Consider the following 23,407-nt stretch of genomic DNA (forward strand, 5'->3'; position numbering starts at 1 on the left):
CGCTCATTTCCGGGCCCTTGGCAGCAGAGTCGAGTCCCTAGCACCCGGGTTGAGTCCATCGCGGCTGACTCGAGGACCTTGAGTCCAGCAAGGTTGTGCCCAGGTCCATTGAGGCCGGGGGATATTGGGCCTGGTCTCTATAGACCTTGGTTGAAGCGCTAGGGAGCCAAGCATGGGCATCGAGTTCTCGGGCTCGGTTTCGGTGGACCCAAGACCAGTGCACATGCTGGTGCTTGGGAATCAAGGATCCGGGCTTGAGACCCTGGTGCTCATACTGAGTTCTTTGACTATTCATGTGGAAGTCACTATTACCCCATTAAGGTAGAAGGGTGAGGCCAAGCAAGGGAAAGGGAGGACGAAATTGGCGTTGGAGAGGGTGAGGACAAGCAAGGGAAAGAGAGGATTGGCCGGGGCGAGGGTGGGACTAGCGGCGGAGGCGAAGGGGATGGTCTCTTGTCAAGGGCAGATTTGCAGGCGGAGACGATATGGGAATGCACCGAGGAGAAGGGGAAAATGATTTCCTCTTTTCAAAAAATGGTAATCATTTTCTCACTTTGAAGGTCTTTTTCCATTGATCGAAAATATTTTCCTTGATTAGTATATTTCTATGAACCAAATGTTGGAAAATCTAGAAAACTTTTTTTAAAAAATCATTTTTCGTGAAATAAACGGAGCTTAATTATCAAATTTCAAAGGATCTAGGTTCTGAGATAAAAGGAGAGCGAGGACAGAGAAGTTAGGAGTCATGAAATTAATCGTGCCTATGCCCATTGGAATCACGCGGCTAATTACTCACTAAGCACGAAGATTAAGGAAACTTCCTTGGAGCAGTCCTGTTCTGTGACTCACAGTCGACGAAAGAGAGCCGTAGACAGCAATACTATTAAATTCCTTAAAGAGGTTGCCTCTGAATTCATCAGAATCTCGGCAACTCTTGTCTTATCTTGGCCATTTTCCTTTTTCTGCTCTTTTTTTTTTTGTTCTTTCTCTCTCTATTGGTGCTTTAAGCAAATGCATTTCTCTTTGCCATTCCGTCGAAAGATTCAGGCTTGAGCCGAGCAATTCTTACAGTCAAAGAGGATTTGTTTGCATAGGAAGTTGGATTTGCATAATTTAGGAAAGCTGATGAGTAGATTACCTCTGATAATCAGGATCTGCTAAAAATCAAGAACAGAAGGAGAGGGAGGGAGGGTAGAGAGAGAGAGAGAGAACATAGGCGTTATGTTCTTTAAAACCCTGAGGGTTTTGTGTGTGAAATGCTATAAAAGCTATCATTTTTATCACAGCTCTCTCTGAGAAATCAATCTTCTCCAGCCACCTTATCTCCTTTCCTCCCCTTTCCTCGTCCCTCTTGTCTCATGTTCTCCTCTTGAAGAACCAGAGTTTTTTGGAGATTCTGGAAGGGATAACGTAGAGAGAGAGAGAGAGAGAGAGAGAGAGAGAGAGAGAGACATGGAAGCTGTTCTCAAAACCAGAGGTCTCGTATCTCTCCCACCAAACCCGAGAAGCAGGTTGTTCAATCCATCTCAAGGCCTAAAGCACCGAATTTTGTCACTAAAGCCACAGGCGCTTCCTGGGTTTCCTTTATCTTCAAATGGGTTTCATAGATTTAGTGGCTCTATCTCCAAACCCGGTGGAATATACCAGAAAAATAGGAGCTTTCACGTTTGCAAGGCTGAAGCAGCTGCGGCAGCTGAGGGGCAGCCTTTGTTTGCTGAGCCTGAGAAGCCCAAGTTCTTGGGCATTGAGGCTGTGACGCTCAAGAAGATTATCCCACTTGGGTTAATGTTCTTTTGCATATTGTTCAATTACACAATCCTTAGGGACACCAAAGATGTGTTGGTTGTCACAGCAAAAGGAAGCAGTGCAGAAATCATTCCGTTTCTTAAAACGTGGGTCAATTTGCCTATGGCGATTGGTTTCATGTTGTTGTACACGAAATTGGCCAATGTGATGACAAAGCAGGCTCTCTTCTACTCTGTGATTGTTCCTTTCATTGCTTTCTTTGGGGCTTTTGGATTTGTTCTTTATCCTCTCAGTAGTTATATTCACCCTGAAGCTCTTGCGGACAAGCTTCTTGGAATGCTTGGGCCGAGGTTTCTCGGTCCACTTGCCATTATGAGGATATGGAGCTTCTGCTTGTTCTACGTTATGGCTGAGCTCTGGGGCAGCGTTGTGGTTTCGGTCCTCTTCTGGGGATTTGCCAATCAGGCGAGGAACATTTATCTTGCTGTTATACACTTGCAGTTAAAAAAAAGAAAAGAAAATCTCTCTGCTTAGTGAATGAGATATTATGTAGTTCCTTATCTTTCTGGCTTGTGAATGGAATCGTATCTATTCTAGTTCTATCATTGGTTCTGGCTAGTGGATCTCATTTTGTGTTGTGTGTAGAAACTTCCATTAATTTAGAGGGCATTTTGTTTCTCTTAGTCTCGCATAAGTCAAAGGTAAGGAAGGAAATCAATATCACGATCTCATATGCTACATAAGTTGTCTTATTTCTGTATAATTCAAAGATATTTGAGTAATTTACGAGTGTCCCTTTTGTCTGACGAGGGGGGGTGCTTTATGTTTTGATTGAGTCATGAAAGAGTATCTCTTTCGGTGTTTGATCTATAGATTGTTTGTGCTCCCATTAGTCAATATTATGTTTTGTTATCCTAGAAATTCCGACTTCTGTGTTTACTAGGACTTTTTCTGGTATTACTTTGGAGATTGAGCAAATGATGTCCTGCTTTTATTCTAAGTGACCAAATAATCCTGGGCTATTCTGTGATGGCCTTCTCTAATTCCTCGCAGGAGAAGATTATGCCGATAGCTTAGTATAGCCAATTAATCTTACTGCTACTGCTCCAATTGTCTCTGTTATTATGTGCCATTTTAGCTCTGGTTTCTGATATTGGATGAATTGGGTTCACTGTGTATTAATTATGCATTTTTAGCGCTCGACACCATGTGCTAATGCACCAGAAATGCTTGGTCTGCAGATAACTACTGTGGAAGAAGCCAAAAAGTTCTACCCTCTTTTTGGACTTGGAGCAAATGTTGCTCTTATTTTCTCAGGCCGGACAGTCAAATACTTTTCCAATATGAGGAAGAGCTTAGGTCCTGGTGTTGATGGTTGGGCTATCTCCCTGAAAGCGATGATGAGTATTGTGGTGGTAATGGGGCTTGCTATTTGCGGACTCTACTGGTGGGTAAATACATTTGTTCCTCTGCCATCTCGTAGCAAGAAGAAGAAGGTAATCCTCTACATCAGTATATTTATTACTTCCTAGTTTTCAGACCATCAGTTAAGAGCCAGTGAGGTAAGCTGATCGGACTTTCCATTAATCTCGCAGGAAAAACCCAAGATGGGAACCATGGAGAGCTTGAAATTCTTAGTGTCTTCAAGGTACATCAGAGATCTTGCCACATTGGTTGTTGCATATGGTATTAGCATCAATCTAGTTGAGGTTACATGGAAATCCAAGCTCAAAGCTCAGGTAAATCTTGATGAAGCTTCTCTCTTCCTGTCTCACTGTTAATAGGTTCTTTCAATTCGTAACTTTTGTGCCTTCCACTCTTCTTGCAGTTTCCTAGTCCGAATGAGTATTCTTCCTTCATGGGCGATTTCTCAACCGCAACTGGAATAGCTACCTTCACGATGATGCTACTGAGTCAATACGTATTTGACAAATACGGATGGGGAGTCGCAGCCAAGATCACACCAACCGTCCTGCTCGTGACAGGAGTCGCGTTCTTTTCTCTGATTTTATTTGGTGATCCACTCTTACCAACTCTTGCGAAGTTTGGGGTGACTCCTCTTCTTGCTGCTGTATACGTCGGTGCCATGCAGAACATTTTCAGCAAGAGCGCCAAGTACAGCTTATTTGACCCCTGCAAGGAAATGGCTTATATTCCTTTGGATGAGGACACCAAGGTTCAGATTAATTACTTGCCATTCCCTCACAAGAGTTTTCTCTGTCACTTTTCCTCTTTAAATTTCAGTCATCTTATTTATGAAAAGTATGGACAGGAAGTTTACTTCGAAACTATGGCCAAAGCTGCCTTAGGAGAAGATTTGGACTGTTGAAATTCATGAGAAATGAAAACATTAGAAAATTACCTAAAACTCGCGCTTAGGCTTTTATACCTCCCGCATGATCATTCACTCAGCAATTTTTAAATGCTTGCTTCAGGTTAAAGGGAAAGCGGCCATTGATGTCGTGTGCAACCCGCTGGGGAAATCCGGAGGTGCTCTGATTCAGCAATTCATGATCTTAACCTTCGGCTCTCTCGCCAATTCGACTCCTTACCTTGGAGGAATCCTTATGGTGATCGTGCTCGCGTGGTTGGCTGCGGCGAAGTCTCTCGATTCCCAGTTCACCGCATTACGTCAGGAGGAAGAACTCGAGAAGGAGCTGGAGAGAGCCGCAGTAAAGATACCGGTCGTGGCTCAAGACGAGAGCGGGAATGGTTCTCTGGCGAGCGATTTAACGTTGAAACCCGCTGCAGGAGACTCCCCTGGCAAATCGTCATGAATCTGTCGTACATGTTTTTTGTACCATTGAGTGAGAAAGAATAATCATCAGGCCGATGCCGATGAGAAGCAGAGTCAGAACCATAGACATACCGACATTTGTTTGATTAAAAGGAGGAGAAGAACGCAAAGGTGTTTACTTATCTGAGCATTTTTTAAGTTCCTTTGGCATCCTAGTGATTAGGTGCTTGCTGATGTATGGACTTGTATTATTACATTCAATCCCAGTATTTATGATTCTTCATTGGTAGGGATTGGAGGCTGCTGGTGATTGGAGGTTTGCAGAGGGGAAAACAGAGAGAAGCTTTTGAATTCATAGTAGGGACTAGTGAGGGATAGGTTACGGTAAATGCTCATTCAAAACGTAGTAAAGACTGCTAGAACAACGACAAATATTGGTATACTTTTTAGCAAGATTCTAGTTGCCATCAATTGTTTTTGCCATCAAATGAATCAATTAACCTCTCCCTTATTTACCACATTGAGTGGATTTTCTCATTGAGTCACTACTAATTAAGATCATCAAATTAACTTTAATCTCATCAAATTCCGAATTTTCAATTTTCATTGCTCAATTGGGTTTCGAAACGTGCCCTTAGCATGTCATATAAGATATTGCGTGAAAAATTCGAAATACATAAAATTTCACACAGCTAAATCAAAGTTCACGTATCTCATAAAAAGAAAAAAATCAAAGTTCACATCTAATTAATTGATTTTGATATTAAGATTTCGACTGATTTTATAGGTATCAATTGACTCATCCTTACGAGGATTAGAGCGCCTCTCTGTTAATTCAAAAGAGAGAGATTCAGTTTAAGTCGTTAAGAGACGTTTTATCTCGAAAGCACAAAACCAAGAACGGATCTTTTTTGTTCATTCGTGTTTTTTCTCTTTCTCTGTGGCTTTTGCGATTTTTTTTATCTTCTTGCGCTCCTGCAAAACCTCGCGCAAATCCCTCCCTCCTCCCATCCAAGAAGAACCATGCTCTGCACCTTCAAGAATGGCTCTCCCCGCTAACACATCTCCAATTTCTCCGCACCAGGACCATCCCAATCCTTCCTCCCCCCGAACCCATCATCCCAGGACCGTGCGTTTCCCTCCCGGTCCTAGAAGTCGTCGAATTGGTCTGAGGAAGTGTCGGGAAGTGTCGGTCCTCAACACCGGCTCCCTCAACACCCAGAACCCGAATTCTTACCTGTGCGAGCTGTGCCTCCGCGGTGACCTCCAGCAAGCCCTGGGATGCTTGAACTCGATGCAAGAATTGAAGTCTGGCGTCGAGGAGGACTCTTTCATCGCGTTCTCGAGGCTGTGTGAGCACAAGAGGGCCTATGATGAAGGGGCGCTCGTGTTCTCCTATGTGTTGGAGGTGTACACCCAGCTGAGCATTAGGCTGGGTAATGCTCTGTTGAGCATGTTCGTGAGGTTCGGCAACTTGGCCGATGCGTGGTACGTTTTTGGCAGAATGAACGAGAGAGATGTGTTTTCGTGGAATATCATGGTCGGTGGGTATGCTAAAAATGGTTTCTTTGATGAGGCTTTGGATTTGTACCACAGGATGCTGTGGGTTGGGATAAAGCCTGATGTTTATACATTTCCTTGTGTTTTGAGAACTTGTGGTGGTGTGCCTGACTTGGCAAGGGGGAAGGAGGTTCATGTGCATGTTATTAGACATGGGTTCGAATCGGATGTGGATGTTCTTAATGCCTTGATTACCATGTACATGAAATGCGGCGATGTTGTGAGTGCGCGTTTAGTATTTGATAGAATGTCCAGAAGAGATAGAATTTCATGGAATGCTATGATATCTGGGTATATAGAGAATGGGGAATGTTATGAAGGATTGAGACAGTTCTTTAGGATGCTTGAATGTCGCATCGATCCTGATATCATGACCATGACGAGTGTGGTCTCTGCTTGTGAGATTCTTATGGATGGGAAGATAGGGAGGGAGATTCATGGTTATGTGATAAGAACAGCATTAGGTGATGATGTTTCAGTTGCTAATTCGTTGATTCAATTTTACTCAAGTATTGGGCAGTGGGAGGAAGCCGAGGACGTGTTCTCTCGAATGGAATGTAAAGACGTAGTCTCTTGGACATCGATGATTTCATGTTTCGAGGATAATTTGCTTCATGAGAAAGCGATAGAGACTTACAAAATGATGGGAGAAGCTGGTGTGGCACCCGATGAGATCACTATAGCTACCGTTCTCTCTGCTTGTGCTTCTTTAGGCTGTTTGGACGTTGGAACTGAGCTTCACGAACTTGCAAATGAAACGGGGCTCATCTCGTGCTCAATAGTTGCGAACACTCTCATTGACATGTACTCCAAATGCAAATGCATAGACAAGGCCTTGGACATTTTTGACAGTATTCCAGAGAAAAATGTGATATCATGGACTTCTATCATCCTTGGGCTTCGGATCAACAACCGCTGCTTCGAGGCTCTGATTTTCTTTCGGCAAATGAAACTCAGATTGGAGCCCAATGCCGTTACTTTGATCTCTATCTTATCTGCATGTTCTCGAATAGGAGCTTTGATGTGCGGCAAGGAGATTCACGCACATGTATTAAGAAATGGACTGGCATTCCATGGTTTCTTGCCCAACGCATTACTGGATATGTATGTTAGGTGTGGACGGATGGGATCTGCATGGAATCAATTTAACTTGCATGAAAGGGATGTTGCATCTTGGAATATTCTTTTGACGGGCTATGCAGAACGAGGACAAGGGATGCTGGCCTTGGATCTTTATCATAGAATGAACATATCTGGCGTATGCCCAGATGAAATTACTTTCATTTCACTGTTATGTGCTTGTAGCAGATCTGGAATGGTTGATGAAGGGTTGGAATACTTTCAGCAAATGCAGTATGAATTCTCTATTACTCCAAATTTGAAGCATTATGCATGCGTGGTTGATTTACTAGGTCGTGCTGGGCAGTTAGAGGATGCATATGAGTTTATTCAGGAAATGCCCGTAGCTCCAGATGCAGCCATATGGGGTGCTTTGCTTAATGCGTGTAGAATTCATAGGCAGGTTGATCTTGGCAAGCTTGCAGCTCGGCATATATTTGAAAAAGATACAAAGAGTGTGGGCTATTATATTCTGTTGTTTAATCTTTATGCTGACGTTGGCAGATGGGATGAAGTTGCGAAAGTCAGAAAATTTATGAGAGAGAAGGGACTGACTATAGATCCTGGGTGCAGTTGGATAGAGGTGAAAGGGAAAGTTCATGCTTTCCTCGGTGGTGATAATTGTCACCCTCAGAAATCAGAAATTAATGCAGTTATAGAGGGATTCTGTGAGAAAATGAAGATAGATGGTTTTGGCGGATTAGACAATAGTTCTGTTGATAAGATTGAAGCTTCAAGAGCAGAAATTTTCTGCGGACATAGTGAGAGACAAGCCGTTGCATTTGGGCTCACCAATACTGCTCCAGGGATGCCTATACGGGTGACGAAGAATCTATTCATGTGCCAAAGCTGTCATGATATAGTGAAGTTTATTTCGAAGGTGGTCCGCAGACAAATATCTGTTAGGGATACAGAAAATTTTCACCATTTTAAGGATGGAGCTTGCTCTTGTGGTGATGAAGGTTACTGGGGAAAGCAAGCAACATAGATGTAGCTAGAGCAAGGTTCTCTTCATTTGATACTCTCTTCTAGGACATACTGCAATTATACTCGTAGACAGCAGTTTATGTGAGTTGTGCTTCCTCGCCATCGCAGGGTCAAACTTATTAGTAATGTGAAATGAAAAGAATTATACCCAAAAGAAAGCATCTGTATTGAAGCATGCAAAGTTCATCATGACTGGATGGTGTATGGTCTGACAATTGTGCTGGCTCTTGAAACTGAAACGTGCGTATTGAAGCATGCAAAGTTCATCATGACTGGATGGTGTATGGTCTGACAATTGTGCTGGCTCTTGAAGCTGAGAGATGCTAGTATAAGGCTCATCAGTTTGAACTTGTATCTTTCCATTTTTGTAATTAATTGTACAATTCCCTACTGGCTATCTAACACATCAAATTTTGGAGGTTGATATGCTTCCCTGTTCTTTTAGTATTTCTTCACTGTGTTATGCATGAAATGAAGTTTAAAGGATTGATTGGAAATCTCTGCACATTTAGTTGCCAAAGACAGAACCTTGAAAAAAAATATAGCCAAGAACTTGGGATATTGAAATCGAACCAAGCCGTTAACAAGCTTACACAACCAGTTTCAATGAACAAATGAAACATAAAATCCAAACTTTGCACACAATTATTTATAAAATGGAGTCGTTGGCAAGCACCCCATAAAACGGAATATTTTAAGTACAAATGAATGCATAGAGAAGCTGCTGAGTGAAGGGGTTTATAAATTGACAGCTCTCCTGACTGTCCTGAAGGATGATTTGATGAAATTGCTCTCTGCATCATAATTCTCATCCCCATCAATGTCATCAACCACCATGGGCTTCTTTCTGATGCAGTCCACACCCTTTTTCAGCCCCAGGATCACAGATGGTGACGACGGAATCCGTCGAAGGATCCTTGCACTCTCTGATCTCACGAGCCCCTTTTCTTTTTTAGACTTTTCTCCTCTCTCTTTCCCCTCAATGTTCTCATTACTTACAGTTGTTACAACACCGTGGCGGCTTACTTCACTCCTTTGGCCTCTTACATAAGGCGCTTTAACCAGCTCTGTTGTCTCAACAATCTCTTCTTTTATCTCACTTTCTTTTTCTTGAGTTTCTTTCTGTTTGTTCTCCACCTGAGCTTTTCCAAGACCCGCATCATCCTGTGAATCTGAGAACTTTTTCTCCTCCTCTCTCTGTGGGAACTTATGGTCCATCTTCCTGATTATTTCATCACTGGTCATTCTCTTCCCTTCATCTTCATTTCGAGGGCTCAGTTCATCTTTAGTATTCTCCAGCAGCATGTGCAGCCATCTTTCAACATTGGCTTTTCCACGTTGCTTCCTGCTCTCTCCATCTTCCTCAGTTTCTGTTTCTTGTAAAGCAGGGAATAAAATGCTGTGCCTTTTCCCTTCTCCTTCTCCTGAAACCTCCGGTTCACACTGTCCTGTAGATTGATCCTTCACTGCAGGACAATCTTCGGGACTCTCTTCATGGGAATCTTTCGCAGTTGATTGGTGTCCCTGTTGTGCTTCTTCTAGATTTTGCTCTCCAGTGAGAGAAAATCGAGCTTTGGTTGCTTTATGTTCCTCTTCTAGGAAGAGTCTCAGTTCCTTGTGTAACGGTGTCCTCGGCTTGATTCCTGGTAAATATAAGATCGTTTTTTTGTCTTTCTCGTCAATCAGTAAGGTATCATCCATTCTGGACCTCTTTCTTGCTTGCTCCCACTCGGGACGAACCTGTTGCGCAATTTCATCCTTCTGTTTGTGGATTTTGTGGAGTTCTCTCTCAGATGCGTCACATATTGCTTTCTGGGCTTCAAGTCTTGCCATTAGTGCATTACTTGCAGCCTGGTTCAGTCTCACCTGCTCCTTATAGATGACACTCCTGAAGCCAAAAGAAAAGGAAAATTGTTAACAATTTAAATTTTGCCACAAAAAATAAAGATGCGATTTGTCTACTTATTGATTGCTTTCGACAAATTGAGGAATGGGGTGGAAGTTATCAACTGTAAAAGTATGGTCATCACCGCATTATAATCTCGAAAATCATGTTTGTTCCCGACTTTTGAGCAAAATGACGATCAGACAGAAAATTATATATAACTGGATTGTAGTAAAGGTAAGAAGATAAAGAGAGGTATAGGACTCTTACTGATGCATAGCATCTCGAATCATCTTCTCCAGCATCGTTCTATACGAAGATTGTGCCTCTGCTAGTCTTCTACACTTTTCAGCCCTCCTCCTCCTTTTTATCAGGGTTAGTTCCAAGTCTTGAATAGCAAGTTTTTCCTCTTCATTCTTTCTCTTCATCTGGTTGACTTCTTCATCAAGTTCTGCTAGTTCAGCCTGCATTTTTGTCGCCTCGTCCTTTCGTCTTAGTGAATCTCTAGCCAAGACAATCTCCTGGTACGGATTTCTCAACTGATTCGGGTTTTCATTTTCTTTCAGCGGGCTGGAATTCAGCTTACTGGCCACTGAAACGATAAAACTAACAGAGGTCATTCATCACAATAGCGAACCAAATTCATAATGAGATGCCCATTTGTGGGCAACATTAAACTTTAATATTCCTTCCCCCCTCAGTGCAATCAAAATTAACTTTTGATCTTTGTCTCAAACTGAACCAATTCTCTCCTGTTCACAAATAGCTTCACCTCATATCTACTTATATATGATAAGCTGATTTAGTTTTCAATCAGTAATCCTATGTTTCACACAGATTATGTTCTGGTGAATTTTGTTGGCTTTCAGTTGGTGAGTAAGATACATAAGATAATAATCATAAAAAATGAAAATAAAGAGGTCTCATAAATTTTCTGCTCTAACAAAGGCACTAAAAGCATAAGTGGAGAGGGAAGCCTACTTACCCATCATAGCCTTGTGTGCCCTCTGTTTTCTATTAGAATCGGTCAATATAAAATTCGAAAAGGAATCACGAGACTCCCTCCGAGAAACCACAATGGCAGCCGGAGCTAAGCCAACTCTCTCTTTTGATTCGATAAAGTGCTGAGGAAAAGAGTGTGATTCTACTGTTTGGGAGGCATTTATTTCTTCGTTTTCACCTTCCAAGAACAAAAACGAGAATGCTCTGTGCCTGCCAAAATTGAAAGGATGTGTCTTGAGTACTCATAGTTTTGGCGCCTTACATTGATATGAAAAGCAAATTAATGGTACAATGACCACCTGAAATCTGAATTCGATGAAGCAAAGATCGATAAGAACTGATTCACAGAGATGCCTAATTGGAAATCCCACCATGGAACTAGCAATTCCAATTTGTTATGCTTTTTCTTGCAAGCTTGCCATTGCAATATCCTCAAGTTGCTTGGAACAGTCAACCCACCTCCTGCATATAGATAGTTCATATCTAGAATTGGAGAGAGAGAGAGAGAGAGAGAGAGAGAGAGAGAGAGAGAGAGAGAGAGAGAGAGAGAGGTTTTACAGACTTGAGCAAGGAAACCAATGATCAATGTCCCAGGCGAGCGGAGATGCCGAATCAGCATGATAATAGAGAACATTCCCATAAGGGTCCACTCGAATTACCGTAGGATCAAAGCCGGCATTCCTGCATCAAGAGACAATGTATCTCAAAATATTGTGACTAGATGATTATACTAGGTCTGTTTTGCTAACTTATGAAAACTCTTTTATGGCATTTTGGAGGTAAATTCACTCATAAAATATTTTGGTAAATCCAGTGAATACCCAAGATGGTTAAGTTGCTTCCACAGGAGGCTGATAAAGATCTTTGGCTTGGCAGTAGGCTTTGCTTTTGGGTTGATTATCGGAAACATCAGCTCCAAATCTTCTACCATTGCAGCCTTCAAAGTCATAAAACCAAACATGAAAAGGCAGGAACAGTAGCCAGTGAAGATCTCACCCAATGAAATAATTCATTCATGACATAGTCACACACATGCAGCAAGACTTACTAACAACAGTTAACAATAACATTTAGAAATTTTTTTCCAACCTACCCATTTCATTTCAATTGGTAGAGAACTGAGAGACAATCCACTTATAAAATCCTAGCAATTAATCGAACTACGTTGGCAACAAAAGAATCGAAATTGAGTTCACTGGTGGAAGCACGATTCTCGCAGAAGCTGAGAGCTACTGATGAGGTCGTAAGTGATGTGAATTTTCTCCGAACACGCCGTTTAAACTAGTTAGGCCATGGCATCTCAGCGAGAAGTCATCAATTAGGCCATTTATATTTATGTGTTCTCATCTTCACTTACTGAATACTTCTAGGGACAGAAGAGAAGAAACACGATAAGCCGAACTGTCACCCGCAGAATTGCAGCAGTTTTCACTCAATGAAAATTTCCATTTCAGGACAGGCTAATCAGCTTCACATAGTTAAAGGCAATTGTCTCAGACTAATGTACAGTTGGTTCCTTCTTCAATTAAACTCACAGAAAGCTTGGACACATCGATCTCTGGAGCACACAATATGAGCAATCCCTCTTCCATTCAAGCTAGCCAACACCTTTTCCACAGCTAGCTAACTAGATGCAGCTAAATCAGAGAACCCAAATAAGAATCTTCAATTCTAGAAACCTTAATTTGCCCCATGAGCAGATTTACCGAGAATTGCCCAGAAAAAAAGAAACCAAGTTCACATCATATCATTTCCACTCAATTTTTCTCTTTTCTTTCAAGGAACAAGCTTAAATTACCGCATGTGGCGGGAGAGCGTGAGGCGTGAAGGCGAACGGCGGGCCGTGGGCGTACGGGCTGGCGCCGCGGTCTCGGCAGAGCTTCCCATACGCGACCGGGTACCCGAGGCTGTCGTCGACCTCCATCTCCGGCTCGGAGAAGGAATGCTCAGCTGCCATTTCCTGACCGGACACTGTGGGTGCGCGTGGGAGTGAAAAGCAACGAGAGAGGGACGCTGGGTGCTTTTGATGGGAGAGGAGAAGGTAGGGGGGGGGGGACGTAACGGTCGACTGATTTTGAAAAAGGAAGGGGTAGCGCCTTTCGAAAAGTCCGGTGCCACGCTGGCAAAACGGTGGAGGCCCATACGTGTAACGGCTCCAAGTGGGTCCCCGGCAATGAATTCCGTTTCCTTTTTTGCTTAAAAAAGTGAATTGAATATACCTCCCTTTTGACTAACCAATCAAGTTCAGGGATAACATTGAACATTTTCAATTAATTCAGGGACTAGATTTAACATGTACGAAAAATTCAGAGACGAACAAATTAAAAGTTTAGAGACGATATTGCACGTTAGGTTCAAAATTCTTGAACCATTTGTGTAATTATTCTCTCGTCATACAACCGTCATATAAAACACTTTTTTTTTTGTTAATCTTTTGATGACGGACGCATACTCCTTTTTGTGCTACGCCGCAAGGGGTGCGAGCGAGCTCGCCGTGTGCGATACCACAAACTCGACTGCATTTCATTTTCATTAAGTTAAAGTCAATCCAAGTACCTAAATCGGGTCGAGCTTGAACTTGAAAAAGCGGTTGATTCGAGCGGCTCGTAATTCTAACTCAAATGCTTTTTCTGGTCATGTGGAATGGAATTTTTTTGCCTGTAAGGGACAATATGTCAAGCAGAGATTGTTTTCCTGTATCCGTTCAACATTGGATCCAAAGAAACCTGGGCCATGTAAAGTGCCCGTTCAAAGATGGAAATTGGGAGATTTTGTGATCCTAGACAGAAAACGGAAAATCTGTAAGATTTTGGGCGGTTGAATTCTCCATGTTTGGAAAGCCAAAAAAAAACCAAATCATTTTCCCCACATCATCCTAGTTTGAACAAAATGGGACAACGACTTTTGTCCCAGCCAAAAAAGTGCGACTCTTCCTTTTTTCAAATCCTTTGATTTTCGCACCTCCTGGACCCTCCTCCATTTGGGAGCTCATCTTTGTCACTTGAGAAGAGTTTGTGCTCTCTCTCGTGTGGCCTCAATTGTCAATTGCTCTTTTGTTTTTGTTTTCTGTGAGTAAGAAAGCTTTGTTCCATCGCCACAAGCCCCCATGAAACCAGCAACAAGCTAGCAAGCTATCCCCCAATTAAGACGGATATGTCAGAATTAGATCCCGCGTTCGTCGAAGCAAGATGTCATTAGTTCAAATCTTATTTCTGTCAAAAGTAATGTTCCTGGTGTTATGTAGAGGTACCTAACATCGTGTTTAATTGCATGAAGAACCTTATCACTGGTATGGCTAGGAGAAGAGTGGATTCTGGAGTTCGTAATTCTCCACGCATGATAGTGAAAAGCATTCCAAGCAAGTTTTTGTAGAAAACAGGGAAGAGATTTGCCCTTAAAACTGGTAGAAGACTCATCTTTCCACCAACCAGGCACTCTTTGGATATTGCATGGCTGAAGAATCGAGTCTCAAATGCTTCTGCAAAAGGATCATTGCGAATAAGGCTGTGTTTGGTTCGGCTTTTGGGAAATGCTTTTGCATAAAATACAACACTATCTGCATAAAGAACTTTGGTTTAAAAAGAAAAAAACAAAAAACAAAGAACCACATCTGGAACCCTCCTCAATAACTCTGGTGAAGCCGCAAGCTTTGGCCATGGCCGTCGCGTGACCCAGGTTGGGGGTCGCCAGAGTCGCGCAACCAAGCGATGGGCCACCATAGTCGTGCGACCTCAGGCACGCTATATCTCGACTTCGACTTTGACCTCAAGCCAAGCGATGGGTCGCTAGATCTCAACTTTAGGCCAGGGGACGAGTCGGAAACCATCTCGACTTCGACTTCAAACTTAGGCCAGGCGACGAATCGCCGAGGGGTAAGATCATGACTTCAAATCTCGACCTCGACGAGTCGCCAAATCTCGCTTTCGTACCTCGACTTCGACTTCGATCTCAAGCCAGGCCAGATGACGAATAGACAAGTCACCATATCTCGAGCTGCTGGGAAGACGATGAACAGTGGAATATCAAGGGGTAAAAGAGGAATACGAAAAATTGACGAGGGCAAGAGTGATATAAAAAATTTCATATCCTGAATACCCAATGCTGGTACGTAGTAGCCTTGAGGTAAAAGCCTTGAGAGTTTTGGAGGACTTTAGAAATGCTAGCATTTCCCCGAATGGACTCTTAAAATATTTATTAAACACTCCAGCAATGACCCAAGGGACTTTAGAGAAACCGAATCAAATGCATCCTAAATGGTCCCTGGTTTCATTTGCAACTCCACATAGACGGTAGAGCGGGATCGACAATTAAACACCAGGAGATCGTTCGATCTTTCGCGGGCAACCTGTTATAGATGATAAGCCAGGACATAAAAGGAGTGCCTCAGGATATCGAGAGAAAGCCAGAGTCAAATGTTTGCCACTCTACTCGTGGCTTCTTGAACCTGATAAAATTGCAAGCTTTGCATACTGAACACTGTTCAGCATCAGGAAGTATTCTTCACCCATCATACTCATAAAAAAGAGGGCTGTTTGGATGCCGTTTATCATGGCAGAGAAAGGCACCGCTACCATTGCCAGCAACACGTTCGATCGAAGGCCTGGCAAACCCTTCCCAATCTCAAGATTGCTCTTCAGGAACATGACAGAGGAAGCTGTCATAGGGGAGAAGAGTCCAAGTCCCCCCGATCAACAGTTCTTTCGTTCCTCGGTCCAGCAGCTCTCTCTTCCAAATGGGCTTTTGCATCTGCAACGAAACCGAGGCCTCACAGGCTCTCTTTCTTTTGGTTTTTGGGTCGACAAAGCCTCTCTTTCACGTGCCCTCATGGTGCCTCCAAGAGTCAAACCTGACTTTCAGAGGTTTCCGAGGGCCGGGGGTATCGGCGAGACACGAGCGTTCCTGTCCAAAGCCAACTTTTTCCAACTAACATTCAAACTTTCGTGTACGCTCCTCCTTCCTTTCTCTTGATGTGATGTCCTCTTTGTCATCTTTTCCAACTACCGTTCAAACTTTCGTGGACGCTTCTTTCTCTTTTTGATTTGATGTCCTCCTTCGTCGTCCTTCCGGCACCTCCACTATAATAAACTGGGGATCATTAAGGAAGGTCCAGTGCTCCTTATTCGGTGAGGTTGACAGGAAGAACGAATGCTTTTGAGGGCTTCGAGCAAATCTAAAAAATCTCATGTTGATGTCATCGATATAAACGTTTAGGTCTTACTTTGTTTCGCCGGGGCATGGCTCCACGCGACAGAAATAACCTTTTTACCGAAGGTTGGATCTAATCGGTTTCATGGCGATTCGGACAGGAAGTATTAAGCGTAACCACAACAAGAACTAGCGCTAATTACTCCATAGGAAACTAAGTACATCAACTGGAAAGTCAAATTGATAAATTGAAAAATACATTGCTTGTGTTGATGATCAGGGGTCTCTACAACGATTCAAAAACAGCCTATATAGCTTATTACACAACGTAACTGCTCCTCAGCGGTTAATATTCAAATCAGAAGTTATAATTGCATATCCATGATTTTTGGCTCCATGATCACGTTTCATTATTGCACATTCATCATATCCATAAGTGTTTACAATTTTCGGTAGTCTCTGGGCTCATCTTCAAGCTTCCAAGATTGCACGCCACTCTTCTCTGCTAACTGTCGATAACTCCCCAATCGGCATCTTCATCGCTTTTAGTTTTCCGCCTCAACCACTTAGCTAAATTTACCGAGTGTCAATCGCCAACCGATCGTAATCGTCGATATTCATGATCATTGACATGCTCCTTTGCCCTTAATATCTTATCGATAGCCCAATCGCTCGACACCTGACCTTACATCCGTGTCGTGTCGATTGTTAGTATTCATCAACAGGCTTTTCTTTGAATGACCACTTAACGATACTAAAATTGACCGACACCGAGCTCTACAATGACATCGCATCGATTATAAGGGTCCGGTCATTTTTGGATGTCGGACGCTCTTGTATGAATCGGGCGAGGTAATTTCCGACACGGTACGATGATACGGCACCAACAAAAAGTGTACTCAAGTGTAATCACGGAGGGAGAACTTTCTCCTTTGGGGAGATTTGCCACATTAAGCCCCGACCAATCCACGAAGAGCCGCAAGTATCCGACCGACACGATATGAACTAAACGATATCTCTCGTCCTCGCTCGATCGCGCACACGGCTCGACAGCCACCATGGAAGACCCGCCGTCCGACCCGCACCGCCGCTGCCGCCCCTCCTCCCCCTCCGCCGCCGACACCACGCCCCTCCTCCTCGACGGCCGGTGGCGCCGCCACCTCCGCCTGAAGACCGCCCTCTCCTCGGAGCTCTCCGGCGCCGTCGGCGACCTCGGCACCTACATCCCCATCGTCCTGACCCTCACCCTGGTGTCCCACCTCGACCTCTCCACCACCCTCATCTTCACCGCCCTCTACAACGTCGCCACCGGCGTCCTCTTCGGCATCCCCATGCCCGTCCAGCCCATGAAGTCCATCGCCGCCGTCGCCGTCTCCGAGTCCCCCCACCTCTCCCCCTCCCAGATCGCCGCCGCCGGCCTCTCCACCGCCGCCGTCCTCCTCGTCCTCGGCGCCACCGGCCTCATGTCCTTCTTCTACCGCTACATCCCCCTCCCCGTCGTACGCGGCGTCCAGCTGTCGCAGGGCCTGGCCTTCGCCTTCTCCGCGATCAAGTACATAAGGTATGATCAGGACTTCGTCACCTCCAAGTCCGGGCCCGCGAGGCCGTGGCTCGGCCTCGACGGCCTTGTCCTTGCGATTGCTGCTGTTCTGTTCCTTGTGTTGTGTACTGGGTCTGGGGACGACGATTCCACAGATGTTCGAGGTTTGGATTGTATGGATGAAAGTGACGATGATGAAGTTGATGTTGAATTGTCGCGATCTAAGCGAAACATCGACCGTAGATTGAGGATGTTGTCCGCGATTCCGTCGGCTCTGTTAGTGTTCTTGTTTGGAATGGTGTTGTGCGTTATCCGCGACCCTTCAATCTTTACCAGCCTCAAATTCGGCCCCTCGAAGCTGCATGTGTTGATGATAACTTGGGATGACTGGAAGAGCGGGTTTTTACGCGCAGCGATTCCGCAGATCCCGCTGTCGATTCTCAATTCGGTGATTGCGGTGTGTAAACTGTCCGCTGATTTGTTCCCAGATAGGGAATTGTCGGCCACATCGGTTTCAATCAGTGTAGGGATCATGAATTTCGTGGGGTGCTGGTTCGGCGCGATGCCAGTATGCCATGGAGCCGGGGGGCTTGCAGGGCAGTACCGGTTCGGGGGGAGGAGCGGTGCCTCGGTAGTGTTTCTGGGGATAGGGAAGTTGGTGCTCGGGTTGCTGTTTGGGAATTCATTTGTGAGGATATTGAATCAATTCCCAATTGGGATTCTTGGGGTGCTGTTGCTGTTTGCCGGGATCGAACTGGCGATGGCTTCGCGAGATATGAACACAAAGGAGGAGTCTTTCGTGATGTTGGTGTGTGCTGCTGTTTCTTTGACGGGGTCAAGTGCTGCACTAGGATTTGGGTGCGGGATTCTGCTGTTCTTGTTACTGAAGTTGAGGCGAATGGAGTTTTCTTCGTTAAGGTTTCAGAGATCTGCAACCAAAGATTCCGGAAATGAGACTAATGTTGTTCCCTGAGGCTATATAATTGGGATTGTAGCTGCTCCAGTATTACATTCTGTCGAGATGCGGGTTTGCAAATCTTGTTTGCAAGTTCATAAGGCATGTTTAATGCTGTACCATTCTGGTGTTAGATGATAGCTAGCTGGTATCTGTACAAATAATCTGTATACATCTCATTCTGTACTAATGCATAAAATCCGCATATTGGAGCTTCGGTCCAAGATAAATCTTCATCTGCCCTTTCTTGCTGATAAGCTGATTCTCAAGATAGATTGGTAATCCGGGATAGAATGGTCTGCTGTTAATTGCTAAATCAGATTTCGTGTTGTATGAAGGAAAAGGAAATGTCACCGCTGGTTGAACGTTCCTATCCTATGTACGAGCCGAATCAACATTTTGTGCTGCTTGGCAAGTGAATGGATGTGCGCAGTATGTTTCAAGCTGAGGCAAACGAATGTCGTTTCCGGAGACAATGTTCTCCTAGAGGGCATGCTTGATGCTTCGTGAAATGAAGGTACCTCACATTAGTTCCTCGTTCCAGGACTCCCAGGTTCCAGCAGCTGAGGAATATCCCCATGTCCACGGCCCTCTTTCCGTTGGGATAGATCATAACATGGTCGGTGCAGAAATGCATATCAGGAGGCTAATGATTGGCTGGCTATCTTAGGGTGAAGATGGATCTTCACCTCGCCGCCCCATTATGCGAAAATGCCTAACGGGTACATCGATATGCTTGCCAGGTATCAACTCCTGAACTAAGCACCTATTTCACTGGTATCCCGGAATCGTAAAACTAATCGCAGGCCATACGGGTTTCGGCAATGCGCATGACCCAATCAGAGAAGGTCTCTAGCGTGACAAGCGGCAACTATCTCCCCGACTGCTGCTCTAAGTAAAGCCTACTCAGAGAGCTAAAGATCAGAAACTTCTCAAAGCAGAGTTCTGATCCAAACAAGTATGAGGTAGCAGTCATTTACAACAAATGATGCAGCTCCTTTAAAGAAAGAAAGAGAGAACCAGACATACACACATGCTGCTACCAACACGATCACAAAACATCTCGATTTATTTGAAGCAATGGCCCAATAGAAGACAGTCTCTCCTCCTTTAATTCACGATTATATAAGACATAATTAATATTTCCTAACCTCTTAAGAGGCAAAATTACCATCCTCAGTCGGTCATTATTTGGGAAAATCACCCAATCAGTCCTAAATCTATTGTATGGATATAAATTCAATTTTAAACTTTTCAATTTTGTCAATTTAGTCTTAAACCTTTAAGTGAAATTCTAATGTTTCAGAAATTGCTGATGTGGTGGTCCAGTCATTGTCGACTGTCCTACGTGGTACACTGCTATGTTAGCAATTTCTAGCGAAAATTAGCTGAAAGGATTATATTAGAATTCCGCGCAAAGGATTATGACTAAATTGATAAAATTGGAAAGTTCTAAGACTAAATTGACATCCGTACAATAAGTTTAGGACTGATTGGACAATTTCCTCGTCTTGTTTATTTAAGTTTTACAAGAAGCAGTGTGATGATTATGGTTAATCTCAATTTTAAGTTTGAGTATCACTCAAAGTCCAATAGGTCCCTGTGCAATTGATCTTGGAAGTTAATTAAGGACAACCAAAGGTGTAAGTCTTAGACATGTTAACAAATCATTAAAACTGAAAGAAGTCATGAGGATTAACGCTATATTTCTTGTTAAATTTTTAATTACTTCCCCTTTTGTAGGGATAATTGTCCAATTAGTTCTAAACCTACTTACGACAGCAAATTCAGTCTTAAACCTTTTAATTGTGCTAATTTAGTCCCGAACTTTTTGACTATTGCCAATTTAGTCCTAAACTTTTCAATTGTGTCAATTTAATTTTAAATCTTTTGAACATTTGCCAATTTAGTCCTAAACTTAATATTTGGATATTTGTCCGGAAGGACTAAATTGACAAATCATCAAAAGATTAAGGATTAAATTAGCAAATCATCAAAAAGTTTGAAATAGAATTGGCACAATTGAAATGTTTAGGACTAAATTGACAAATTGTTAAAATGTTTAGGATTAAATTAGCACAATTGAAAGGTTTAGGATTGAATTGACCTCCGTACAATAGATTTAGGGCTTTTTTGGACAAATTTTCCCCATTTTGTAAGATTAGTCTAAAAGTCCACGTCCAAAACAATTCCAGAAGCAAAAATTATCGAAATGGATTTTCTTTCGGATAACTTAAGAAAGAAGCATACTCACAAAAAGTAAAGCACGGTACATCCATGACATTCCATACACTCATAAATTGTGCCAATTTACATGACAACCATGGAAGACAACATCAAACACCACAGTAAGTTTTGAGAGCAGATTCAGCTCTTTGTCCAGCTTCAGTGTTGTAGAACTCCAGGAACTCCATGTGATCAAAGGGCTTAAAGAGCAGAGGGTGCTCTTCATCCACCAATTCGTCCGGCGCTTTTATTATGTACCCGCCCTTCGGAATCGAGAACAGTGCGGCTGAGTACCTCGCCTCGTTCCCGCTCATCATGACTCGGTGACGCGGAGAGTGCAATCTGCCGTTGACCCATGCCTGTAGGATCATATCATGTGTTAAGGATTGTATTCTTTATTCCATGCCCCAAAACTCCATTCGTCCTCTCGAGGCACTAAGTTCGATAATTAGTACGTTATCTAATGGTTGTTTCTTGAGACATGCTAACATTATATCATCAAATCAATGTTATTTTGCAGTCACGACATGTAAAATCATATTTTGAAGAATTACAATAAAGTTGAGTACCGGATTGGTGAATGATAAGTCATGTCAAGACTTGAGTAATCATAGGTCACATGAAAACATCTTGCTCGGTGATGGTGAACGTAACCACATAGTTCCATGATTTGAACGCGAAATGATAAGGTTATGAGATGCGAAACTCCTCGCCTATCATTTTCAAAAGGTAAAAAGGGATCAAGACTTACGTAGAGTGAGTCCCCTATCACGACGACGAAAGAATTTGGCGAGGGTCGAGCGCTGAGGCACTCGCCGTCTTTGGTCTGGACTTGGAGACCGTGGACTCCGTTCTGGCACAAGATGGTGATGAAGATCTTGTCCGTGTGAGGGCTGAGGCCGATCTTATCGTCGGTGGTTTGCGGCCCTGCGTACTTCATGACGCGAAGAAGGTATTTGGTCGAGTTCATGTGTTCATCCAAGTATTTCTTGACGCCGAGGCTCTCCAGGATCATCCTCCTTACCACCTGATCTAGCTCCGATAGCTTCTCCGTGTATGATTGTATGGTTTTGCTGCCACACACAGAGAGAAGCAACATCGTAATCGTTAAATCTATCGAGAAGCAACTTCCAACACACGAGTCGCCTGAAGTTAATGGAATAAGAATTTCATCTAGACAACAAGCTAATTAGCTGAACATAGGATTTTGCATTCCTAGAGGCACAATATATATGTAATCGATTCTCGTGTTCAAAAAACTTTGGTTTACCTAAAACTCGGATGTCCCTCGGGCCATAGAGGAGTGGTAAGGCCATCCACCTTGCCGTACACATCGGCGTCCTCGAACCCCATGATCTCGTAGAGCGGGACCTCGGGGTACTGCCCGACGTAGCCGTGGAAGGGCTTGCTCGAGACATTCCGGAGCTTAGTCTGCAAGGGCAAGTCGAAGAGCTCCCGGACCGAGCCCCACATTGACTCCTGCAGCTAGACAGGCACCTTCTCGAACCGGGCTTCAAAGCAGCCGTACGTAGCTTTCCAGCGCCCACTTCACCCCGTCCCTCATGGCGGTCCACTCGGCAGTGCCCGGCTCGAGCTCCGGGGTCGAGAAGTCTACCACTGGGAGCTTCAATTCTGCCACTGACCCCATCTTTTCTAGATTGCTACATTTGGGTTTTAGTTTTTGGTTTTGGTCGCTATTCATAAGAATGGTGAGGTTGCCGTGAGTCAAGACGAGGACTGGGGAGGCATGGAGGTGCTTGCTTTTGGAATTGAATATTCTCTAAGAGCATTCACAAAGCCTAATTAGATTCTCAATTAAATTGTGCCGACATAATATACCAAACTTCACATGTTCCAAGCGCTAATCACTCAGGCTGGTCGATCCTCACTTGATTCTGATGGTGATTTGACTACGATGCACAATACCAAGTTGTCTATAGAATGCTATTGTTTGCATGGACATTGAGAAATCCCGGCATCGCCCATGGTTTTGTTTTATTATTGTTAATGCACAACCTAGTTAGTTAGGAGACGAGACCACCGATAATGTACAAGTCAATCAAAATCAATTGAAAATGATCGTCGCGCTTATGTCCTTGCGCATGGGTGTTGATCAATAGTTACACAGTTGCATGGAGAGAGACGTATCGTCGTTGAAGAATTTGATTCCTCCACAGTTAATAATGGGGATATTACAGATCGTATCATATGGGATGTCGCCTGATCTTTTCTTAATTCAGTTTTGAGTTTAGTACTCAAGGTTCCTATCGGTTTCCAATGGTGGTCCAAGACACATATGTATGCGCATAAAATATAGTCCGTGTCTTGTTCTTTGCTGTTGTATATGTGCTGATGAAATAAGGTACTTGTGCGTGGAGCATCATATGATAAACCGAAAGCAACTTGAACGACCGTGCCGGCGAGGGTTGGCCGGCGACCCTTGCCTGCCTTGAGTCCAAAAAAAAAAAGAGTAAAGTAAAGAAAAAAACAGAAAAAATCAAAAAG

General features: G+C 43.6%; 4 protein-coding genes and 1 pseudogene across 4 annotated transcripts; 3 read left to right on the forward strand and 2 right to left on the reverse strand.

The window, feature by feature from the left end:
• Nucleotides 1-978: 978 nt before the first annotated feature.
• On the forward strand, nucleotides 979-4,766 carry LOC115684008 (plastidic ATP/ADP-transporter-like). Its single transcript, XM_030608685.2, has 5 exons — nucleotides 979-2,211; nucleotides 2,988-3,242; nucleotides 3,342-3,485; nucleotides 3,575-3,922; nucleotides 4,182-4,766. Exons 1-5 carry the CDS (start codon nucleotides 1,453-1,455, stop codon nucleotides 4,521-4,523), a joined length of 1,848 nt encoding a protein of 615 aa, XP_030464545.1. The 5' UTR covers nucleotides 979-1,452; the 3' UTR covers nucleotides 4,524-4,766.
• A 588-nt stretch (nucleotides 4,767-5,354) lies between these two features.
• On the forward strand, nucleotides 5,355-8,573 carry LOC115684006 (pentatricopeptide repeat-containing protein At1g15510, chloroplastic). The gene is made up of 2 exons (XM_030608679.2): nucleotides 5,355-8,389; nucleotides 8,470-8,573. The coding sequence occupies exon 1, from the start codon at nucleotides 5,526-5,528 to the stop codon at nucleotides 8,148-8,150; it is 2,625 nt and encodes an 874-aa protein (XP_030464539.1). The 5' UTR covers nucleotides 5,355-5,525; the 3' UTR covers nucleotides 8,151-8,389; nucleotides 8,470-8,573.
• Nucleotides 8,574-8,678: 105 nt separating this feature from the next.
• LOC115684007 (uncharacterized) lies at nucleotides 8,679-13,068 on the reverse strand. The gene is made up of 7 exons (XM_030608681.2): nucleotides 12,835-13,068; nucleotides 11,858-11,973; nucleotides 11,599-11,717; nucleotides 11,336-11,498; nucleotides 11,020-11,246; nucleotides 10,305-10,626; nucleotides 8,679-10,037 (listed from the first exon to the last, which is right to left on the reverse strand). Exons 1-7 carry the CDS (start codon nucleotides 12,991-12,993, stop codon nucleotides 8,888-8,890), a joined length of 2,256 nt encoding a protein of 751 aa, XP_030464541.1. The 5' UTR covers nucleotides 12,994-13,068; the 3' UTR covers nucleotides 8,679-8,887.
• A 4,057-nt stretch (nucleotides 13,069-17,125) lies between these two features.
• On the forward strand, nucleotides 17,126-18,933 carry LOC115684047 (molybdate transporter 2). The gene has a single exon (XM_030608739.2). It carries the CDS (start codon nucleotides 17,240-17,242, stop codon nucleotides 18,692-18,694), a length of 1,455 nt encoding a protein of 484 aa, XP_030464599.1. The 5' UTR covers nucleotides 17,126-17,239; the 3' UTR covers nucleotides 18,695-18,933.
• Nucleotides 18,934-21,012: 2,079 nt separating this feature from the next.
• On the reverse strand, nucleotides 21,013-22,604 carry LOC115683963 (probable 2-oxoglutarate-dependent dioxygenase AOP1; annotated as a pseudogene).
• Nucleotides 22,605-23,407: the final 803 nt, after the last annotated feature.

This window comes from Syzygium oleosum, unplaced genomic scaffold, assembly GCF_021117445.2.
Source record: "Syzygium oleosum isolate NSW1041296 unplaced genomic scaffold, Sole_v2.1 Sole_v2.20, whole genome shotgun sequence".
In the NCBI taxonomy this organism is placed as follows: domain Eukaryota; kingdom Viridiplantae; phylum Streptophyta; class Magnoliopsida; order Myrtales; family Myrtaceae; genus Syzygium; species Syzygium oleosum.